Here is a 10113-nt window from a genome sequence, read left to right as displayed (position 1 = left end):
TCTTCAGCGAAATTAAGAATTTTCAAACTCATACAAAATACATCATTTAAGGATGACATCTCTGCTCTCGAAAAGGGATCTCAATGCAGCTTAAAACTTGCTCGTTTATCCCCATATATTGATGACAGTGGAATAGTGCGAGTAGGCGGCAGGTTGAAACATTCCAACCTTACACGAGATGCGAAACATCCAGTTTTGTTACCTAAATCTCACTGTACTGTCAAACTGTTGATTATGCATTATCACCTAAAGCATCTACACGCAGGCCCTCAATTGCTGCAGTCTATCCTGTCTCAAGAGGTTTGGATATTATCAGCCCGCAGCGTGATAAGATCTGTGATTTTCAAGTGTCAAAGATGTTTCAGACTTAAGCCTGTAAATAAACCTCCACTGATGGGAGATCTTCCTGAAACTCGATTAAAACCTGTAAGGCCATTCTATCACACTGGCATGGACTATAGTGGACATTTTGACATTAAAGTTCATTCAACTAGGAACGCTCAACGGTTAAAATCATACCTCTGCCTCTTTGTATGTTTTGCTACAAAAGCTGTGCACCTAGAAATTGTAACAGACCTATCTGTAGACTCCTTCATAGCTGCACTAAAACGTTTTGTTTCTCGTCGTGGATTGTGTGCCAACTTATACTCAGATTGTGGAACTAACTATGTTGGAGCCTCAAAGCAACTCATGAAAACTTTTCAGAATTTCATCAAGGAATCAAACACTAAAGATGCTCTTAACAACTTCGCGTTAGATCATTCAATAAATTTTCACTTTCAACCACCAGCCGCTCCCCACCAAGGAGGCCTATGGGAGAGTGCTATAAAAAGCTCTAAATATCATCTGAAAAGAGTCATAGGCGATAGAGTTCTAACACTAATGGAATTAATAACACTCGCCACACAGGTGGAGGCTGTACTAAACTCGAGACCCTTAACAGCGTTATCCGCTGATCCATCTGACATCTCAGCCCTTACTCCGGGTCATTTTCTTATCGGCACTTCTCTTGTGGCAGTACCGGAACCAAATCTTGAAGAAGTTCCCGAAAATCGTCTCAACCATTGGCAAACTGTACAAGCCCTACATCAACGCTTCTGGCGACGTTGGCATCAAGAATATTTACATCAGCTACAACAAAGAAAGAAATGGGAAAAGCCCAACAAGAATCTAGAAGTGGGTGATCTCGTTATAATTCAGGACCCTAGAACACCACCACTACTTTGGCCTCTTGGACGCATAGTGAGGACTTCGCCTGGATCAGACGGCATCGTCCGAGTTGTCACCATCAAGACTCAGCGGGGAACCTTCTGTCGTCCTGCTACCAAGGTGTACCCGCTCCCCTGATCTCATTATCAGACCAAACAAAATGTTTATTCTATTTTCAAACATATTTCTATTTCAATGTTATGTATATATATTTAATCTATGTTTCTTATATTTCAATGTCAATCTATATTCATTATGTGTCACTTTGTAACTTTCTCAATGTTTTGAACCATGTACGGTTCAAGGCGGGCGGCATGTTCCGTATTCAAGCGCTACCTAGATATTTCCAGACGTTTCATATCATACAATAACCTTTGTCCTGTCACGTGATGTCTGGAAACCCCAATCTCGCCCCAGTTCTCTTGCATTCATGCAACTAACATGTCCCCGGCACAATTAACTCCCAATTGCTGCTCTCATCTCTTAACCCCAAAGTATATTTAATTATTATTAGTGACACATATTAAAAGTGAACTATTGAACATTTGTGAAGTGAAACACTACTACTGCCGGTCCGGGTCTGTGTACGAGCAATACGCAATAGCTGGCCAGCAGAAGAAACTCGTGTACGTCTACCGGCTTCGTCTTCTCAACACTTCAGTTAAAAGGAAGGTACCTCATCAATCTCATTATTATCTGTTAAATAATTATTTTTATTTATTATTATTATTATTTGTTGTCATGAGAGCCGAAGCCCCCTGACTGCTTACCCGGTACCTATCCTACAGGACATACCCGGGCCCCATGATGTAGGCCGAAGCTTACGCATCAACCTTTAGCACATCATGGGCGGATGACTTAAGGTCATCAGGCTCGCCGGCTGCCGAAGCAGACCCTTCGGAAAGAGGGTTGCCCCTCAATCCTAACCAGGGATTCCGGCTGCTTGTTTAAGCGTCACTCCACCTGGGTTCCACTAGGTCGGAACCTAGAGGTCCATAGTAGAGCGCCCCGACGCATTTAGTGCAAGCAACACTCGGGACCTATCTCATCCCTGACAGGCAGAACCCGCCATCAATAGCCAGGAGGAAGGGGACCATCAGCACGCTGACGGGGGGAACCCCAACCTCCCATTTACACCGCTGCCCGATCGAGGCCTGACCCATTGCTGGGAACCAGAGATATCCAGAGCGATAGATCCCCAGATACCCCTGGCGGGCTCGGACCCAGCACCCGATCTACTTCGTTTGCCCGTCAGACCCAACATCACTGCCAGGCCATCAGGGTTTCCCAAAAGGAGGCAGGTATAGAAGTGGGACCCACCCGGATGAACCTATCCACCAGAGGTGGCGACACCCTTGACTCAATTGAGGTTCCGGGAAGAACCCCCCACACTCAAGATAACCATACCGTCCGTGCTCAGAGACAGGGATAGGTTTGCATAAGTACCTACAAACCGTTGCCCTCACACTGCGGAAAGTTACGTTGCCCCTGAGTGTCCCCGTGAGCTGCGGGTACTTGCCCGTTTTCACCTCCAGGAAAGGTTACTTCCAAAGTCGAGGATTTGCCCACTGAATGCTGGTCGCACACCACAAGCAGGCCGAAGCCCAAAGTACCACAGACACAGGTAGGTTAGAGATTATGATGTACTTCCATCTCTCCTAGAGCTAAACACCCCTCCATCCTGGATAAAGGAATGTCACTGGGACCCGATGCCCAGTCGACCATGTCTGTGGCCAACTTGAAATGCCGATACCAACACGGAGCATTTACCTCCCCTCTGGGGGCTAGGTATTTCACCTCCCAGGACGAGGCTACTTCCAAAGTCGAGGATATGCCTCACAAAATGTCAGTCGAACACAACAGGTAGGACTCAGTCACAACCACAGTTACAGGTAGTTGAGGAGAGGCGGAATTAACGGCGTCACTGAGAGCTAAACACCCCCCCCACCCTGAATGGAGGGAATGTCACTGGAGGCTCCCCCTAAGGGGCTGGCGCTTACCAGTCGTCCATAACTGTGGTCTACCTGAAGTGCCGGGTCTGACACCGGGCAGTTACCTCCCCTCTGGGAGAGCTAGGGTCCGCGTGGTCGCCCAGGCCACGAACCCACGCAAGCGTGAGCCCCCTGCGGTTGTTAAATAATTAGTGACAAGTTTTTAATATTGCTCTTTCACCATACAGTCCATTTAAACATTTTTAGGCAAGTTTACCCCCCAGGTTCCATCCACGGCCACCGCCACTGGCAGCGCTACAGTCAACCTTACTCGCTCAACCGAACAGCGACGGAACACGGAACGTAACGAACGAAACAACGAGACGCCGAGCCGACCTGACGCCATTTTTATTTCTGGACTTTGTTTTGTGTTGTTTACTCAGTTTAGTCAGTTTATTGTTTGATTGTTTGCTGCTGTAGTTAATTATTGTTAATTTTAGTTGTTGAGTGAAAATTTAAAAACGTACGTTTTCAGGAAAAGCACTTTGCAAATTTTTTTCCTCTTTTTTCAAAACTTTTATTATGTTTTTTATTTCATTAACATTTGAAGTTTCATAAAATGTCCATGGTAACGCAATATCTTTGGTAGTTTTTTTTAAAAGAGCATCTTTAGTGGAAAAACACAAAATCCTTTCACGACCATAACAGACGTTTAAATGAATATTAAAAATACTTAATATTATTTTTATAACTATGTTTTGCTATAAACTAATTTACTTTTATGACCATTATACAATATAAAGGTCACTGAGCTTTTGGTATATTTGGTTTTTGTAGAAAAAAAATAAAAAAACTCAAAAAATTGAAAAAAAGCCAATAAAATCTTTTTAAGTTTGTATAACTCCAAAAAAACTTACCTGAGACCCAAAAAATCGTTATGTTTGTATAGAGGTGTGCTTCTTTTGTGTATAAAACATTGAAATATGACGATATTTTAATTTTTGAAATTTTTATGTTAGAAATCGTAAACGTGATGGTCAGGGACAAGCGGTACGGTCGTGAATTTTCTGAAATAATCTAAATCTTTCTAAACAATCCTTCAATTATACTGTTAGTTATAATAAAATATGTGTTTCAATTGAACTAAACTGTTCAATTTACAATTATATTAAAGTTATTGTCACGATCAAACACACTATAATCCATAAGGCTGGATTGGTCGTGAAAAAACCCGCGATGGTCGTGAAACTTTGGTCGTGAAATTACGTGTTATTTGGCTCTGTTCTGGCGGTAGCCCTGCACCTCATGTTCGAGGATACAAAGTGGACTTCTAGGTTAATCTAGCAATTGAAATATCTCATAAACAAAAATTCACACTTTGTCTACTTCATCGAATGACTACGTACGGTCATGGACACACCAAAATTAAAAAAAACACAATCTTTCCTTTATTAATCTTGTAATTCCTCCATTCAACTCGAAACGACCGGCACTACAATCCTGACGTACACCCCGAACTTGTCTCTAAAACCAACTGACTCCATCGACGCCAGGCTTGCCACTGTCGTGCTACAAAGTTGAAAATTTTTCCCAAATGGTCGTGATGCCAAATCGAGGGACAGACTTATTTTGTCATGGTAGTCAGTTTGCAATGACAATAAAATTATAATATGCTCCTTTTTTGTAAGTTTAATAACCATTGATGACATAAAAATATGGCTTTATATACTTCATAAATCTCAAGTCAATCACTTTAAACAGAAAATATTTAAAAAAAAATATTAATGTTACTGTTCTGTCCCTCCTTACAGGCTCTGCATTATTCTTGTCCCCAAGAGACCGCTCCAGTATTAAAAATTTACGAGCAGAAAAAAACTTTAAAAAATCATTTCATTTTGAGGGGAAAGTCTAAAAATTAAGTAAATATATCTTAAGTTATTTTTACCTTGGAAAGTGCAACAAACAGTTATTGTCACGAATAAAGTGAACTGCCCTAATACCGTGACCTGCAGTCAGGCTCTCAATTGGATGGAACTAAATTAAGATGTTTTCGCGCACCCATCCACACAGTGTATTAGTAGTTTGCGCCACTGGCCACACCCAGCCATCGCACAATCGCATTAAAAGTGTTCTGAAGCCTATTTGCTGTTATGTTACAAAATTTGTCAATGACCATCATTTAAGTAAATAGGCTTTAATGGGTTTATAATAAGTTCAATTACCAATGAAATGTGATACAATTTTTTTTGTAGGCATGTCTTCACGTAAACCATTCCATACACTCACGAGGGAAGGCAAGCGGAAGCGTTTAAAATTTTTAGCTAATATTGAGTCAACTAGTAATTCAGACAGTTCCAGCAACCTTAGGCCTATAAATTATGGCGATTCTCATGAAAGTGTTGTTGAAAGAGACAATGAATTAGGATTATGTACTATTTTTAATCAAAGTTCTGTAGAAGAAAATGTCGCAAGGAGAGAAGAATCGTCAAGCACCTCCTCTGATTATACTTCCGATATCACAGAATTTCAGGGGTTTTTTCTGATGGAAGTTTTGAAAACAGTGATGATAGTAAGACAGAAAGTGAAGAAGAATCTGTTATGGATCAATGTCAGAATGACCCACCAGACAGCCAAATAGCACAAGGGTTACAAACATTCTTAAAAGGGTGGGCTATTGAAAACAATATAACTATTTCAGCACTATCATCATTGTGTGTTGGTCTGAAAAGTCATGTTCCTGATCTACAGCAATTGCCTTCTGATGGGCGGACAATTTTGAAAACACCAAATAATTTAAATTTAAGGGATGTTCCACCTGGGCAATATGTACACATCGGCATCAAAGTACATCTGAACGAAATAGTAAATCAACTTGAAAATTTGCAAATCAATATTTGATAAACTTGGATTGCTTTTTAATGTTGATGGGTTGCCATTGTTTAATAGTAAATCGAGCGAAGTGTATCCTATTCTGTTTTCAATACCAGGACTTTCAGTGTTGAAAGATAAAGTCTTTCCAATTGGACTTTACTATGGTCCCAAAAAACCTGATGATTTAACCTGTTTTTTAAATGAATTTTTAGAAGAATTGACTAGTGTGATTACATCTGGCGTGTTAACCAATAATGGCAAACAAATAAGTATCTTCCTACTTGGATTTTGTTGTGATATACCCGCCAAAAGTTTTTTAATGGGAACAACATCCCATTGTGGATACAACTCATGCACAAGATGTAAAGTACATGGAATTACTCTAGACCACAAGAGAGTGTTTCTAGAAACTGAGAGTGAACAACGTACTCACGAAGAATTTATCAACGAAATTGATAAAAAATACCAACTGCGAACCACCCCGTTGACAGTGATTCCTGGGATAGATTTTGTTAAATCATTTGTAATAGACTATATGCATCTTATATGTTTGGGCGTCATGAGAACTCTTTTGTTTCTATGGACAAAAGGACCACTACCTAATAGGATGTCTCCATCACAAAGGCGAAACGTGTCAAGAAATCTTTTGTCATTTGTGAGGTGTATACCATCAGATTTTGCTCGGAAGCCACGTGAATTAAATGACCTGAAATCTTGGAAGGCCCGGTAGCATTGAAAAACTCACTAAACAAAGAAAAGTACCAGCATTTTTTATATTTACATGTTGCTATGACAATATTATTGTGTCCAAAAACATGTGCCAAACAAGAATTAAGAGAATATGCAAGGCAGTTTTTGCTACATTTTGTTTCAGCTACAAGAGTTTTATATGGAGACTCTTACATTACACAGAATTTTCACTACCTAATACATATTGTTGATGACAGTGATAACTTTTCACATTACATTCCAAATTTCACTCTACACTCTATTTCAGCCTTTCAATTTGAAAATTATTTGTACTCAATAAAGAAAAGAGTAAGAAGCACTTCAAAGCCTTTACAACAGATAAGTAAAAGATTAGCAGAAAATTTGTCGCTTAACAGAGCTCAAATATCGCTAGACCCCTTACCCTCATATTCAAAAGAACATAGTAATGGCCCTCTCCTTGCTTTTTGCATAGGACCTCAATACAGTTCTTTAAATTTAGGTTCCAGCAAAATTGGAGTAAGTCCACCTAACAATTGTTGTATGTTAGACAGTGGGGAGATAATTGAAATTGAAAATTTTGCTTTTTCTACAGAGCTAGGAACCAAAGTTGCCATTGGAAAAAAATTTGTCAGAAAAGAAAACTTGTATGAAATATTAAGTGACCCACAGTTCGAAAGTTCACAGTTGGACATCTCCAAAGTTAGGAAATTAAGTTCACTAAAAGCTTGGCCAGTGCAAAGCATAAAATGTAAATGTGTGAAGATAGTTTATGATGAAAAACTTATGGTGTTTCCACTGCTTCATTGAGATTTCAGGAAAAACAGAAGTTTTGGACCATGCACGGAATTGAAAGGGGGTGCGCAATAAAACCGAATTTCCGACTCTGACGGCTGACTTTTTAAGCTTTTTGGATAAAACCATCATATCTTAGTACGTCGTGGAATAAGATAAACCAGAATGCGCATTTAATGACAATTATGTAGGGGGATAAAACTGGATGAAACAGGACTTTTTTGGCTGGGTGAGTGGGATTTTTGTTTTATTCCAGTGGAAAGACTGAATTAGACCTAGACTTAATATATTTTACAATTCTTCTCCAATATCTCATATAGAATATGAGCTGGACCAGTTTTGTTTTCAACTTTGTTTTGAATGTTTATAAATCACTATAAAAAAGTTGTATATTAAGTATGAAAGGTTATTCAAAAGTAACACACAAAGAAACTGCCTCTTTAACGTCAGTTTATGAAATCAGCAAAACTCAATTGTGTTGGAAATTGTATAAGCGCATCGACCATGAATTTTTTGTAAACTACCAATGAAAACCATGAATTCTGCATGAATTTTATCATGCTGGATTTCTAAAACTTGTGCTTAGTTACTAGAATAGTGACTGTAAATATATTTTTTAATTTTTTGATGTTTTAGAAACATAATTTTTGCCATTTTTTAATTATGTCACCATGTTAATTTATAGAACAGTTGTTCGGATGGTGACAACACATGTTATTAGAAAACAAATTTTAAAACACCTCATTGGAATGTAAAATGTAGACTTAAATTGTGTGATTTCAGATAATGTGGACTATAATTTTTAAATGTTCTGAGATGGAATATGACGCAGTCCCGAATTCATGGCTAAAAAGTCCTACATCCTGTGTCTACCCTGACAGGAATAGCACAACCATTTTAAAATGGGCCAAAGAGTGTAAGAGCCCAGAAAATGACTGGGAACCAATTGAAATCATATATTTTTTTAATATAACATTTGACAATAAAAAGTTAGATGCAGCAAAATTGTAACAAGATTATTACACTAAATATATATTTAGATTTAATAATATATATTATATATACTAGAGGTCGTCCAGTGGTCGAAAACTCAATAAAAAATATGTAATGTACAGTCCTCTCTGTTTTCGCCCTACGCTGTAAATAAAACTTGGAATTTCTTCCATTTGTTTAGATTTTCTGTTTACGTTGTGTTGTTATTTCGTCACCAACATGGCAACCCATAAGGTTTATGTTAGTTTTTAAAGATTTTTAATTCAATTTTGTGCTTATTTTTTAGCCTATTTTAGTTTATGAAGGGATTCTGCACATCTACAGGAAAATATCTTTCTATTAGTATGCGTAGATTCTCCATGTGATGCACACAAACATGCTTGCCTATTAATGTATAGATGCGTTAGCACGATAACTCAAGTAAAAATGGTCTGGTTTTGTTGAAATTTGGTACTGAAATTGGCAACAGCTGGTCTATGAGTAAAATTCAAATGTATACCTCGGTCTGTGGCAATGACCGCGGCGTCACATTTATGCGACGCTCAGTAGCGAACGTGTTAAATATATTTTTAATAGTTCCGATGGGAGATTAACTATGTTTTACTGGTATCCTTATTAATTATTTACATCAGATGTCTTTGAAAGAGCCATGAGGAATGTTGTAAGGCTCCAAAAAGGAAACAAATCTGTAACTGAATCTGAAGGAGAACTGAGAGGGAAGGGCCATGTCCGCAACCGAAAAAGAAGATAAACATCTTAAGATGAAGATTCGGAAAATGAAGACAGGCGGAAAATTCAAACTCCTAAGGTATCAAAGACTATAGGCCTACCACCTCCACCATACAGTCATACCACAGCAAAAACGACTCTAACGGGTGCTCATGTAGTTCCGAGCACCTCATGGGCAGAAGTGCCACTGCCACTCTGGCTGATGTCCCATCTACAGTACCACAAACAAAGCCATGCAACATAAAAACTGCAATTTCCTACTTTTGCTCGGTCCTACCCTTCTTCGAGCACATTGATGGTGTGTCAGAGTTGAGTGGTGGGAATGACGCCCAAAAGCTCCAAGTAATCAAACTCAAGCTCACGTGTGGAGCTCTCCAGTTCCTGAAGTGTGACTAAAACTGCAAACGTAACTAAATCAGAGGAGATCCGTGCGGGAATTGTGGACCGTTTCGGGGACAATCCACCTGACTACTATTATTTTGAACAGCTTGCCAATGTAAAACAAAATAAAGGTGAAACCATCGAAAGATTTTCTTATCGAGTAAAACAAATCTGTGACAAGAAAATTAGGAACACTATTAACGAGGACGTCATCAGAGTGTTGAGGGAGGACGCTGATAGACGTGCAAAAGAGGCTTTTGATAGAGGAATGTATGGAGAAGTAGAACGCTGGACAAGAATCAAGTTGTGCAAGACCTTTAAAGAGGCAGTGAATACAGCCATTGCGTTCAAGAATTTGGATGTTAGACCAGGAGCATATGATGAACAGTGTCATAGAAGCGTGTTTGGTCTGGAAACCAACAACCAGCCCTGCTTCAAATGCGGAAGGATGGGAAATGTAGCCAGAGAATGCCAGTCTCAACCTATTGGGCGTAGA

General features: G+C 39.2%; 1 protein-coding gene across 1 annotated transcript; it reads left to right on the top strand.

The window, feature by feature from the left end:
* Positions 1–234: 234 nt before the first annotated feature.
* LOC128998869 (uncharacterized) lies at positions 235–1347 on the top strand. Its single transcript, XM_054425226.1, has one exon. The coding sequence runs from the start codon at positions 235–237 to the stop codon at positions 1345–1347; it is 1113 nt and encodes a 370-aa protein (XP_054281201.1).
* Positions 1348–10113: the final 8766 nt, after the last annotated feature.

The sequence above is a fragment of the Macrosteles quadrilineatus genome, unplaced genomic scaffold, assembly GCF_028750875.1.
Source record: "Macrosteles quadrilineatus isolate MER2022 unplaced genomic scaffold, UCM_ALF_1.0 Scaffold_7__1_contigs__length_78375512, whole genome shotgun sequence".
Taxonomy (NCBI): domain Eukaryota; kingdom Metazoa; phylum Arthropoda; class Insecta; order Hemiptera; family Cicadellidae; genus Macrosteles; species Macrosteles quadrilineatus.
The sequence above is the reverse complement of the archived record's forward strand: the minus strand, read 5'-3'. Positions and strand labels throughout refer to the sequence as shown.

What these genes read in the sequence shown, in the direction of transcription:
- LOC128998869 (XM_054425226.1), top strand. Translation starts at nt 235, where the DNA reads ATGCATTATCACCTAAAGCATCTACACGCAGGCCCTCAATTGCTGCAG.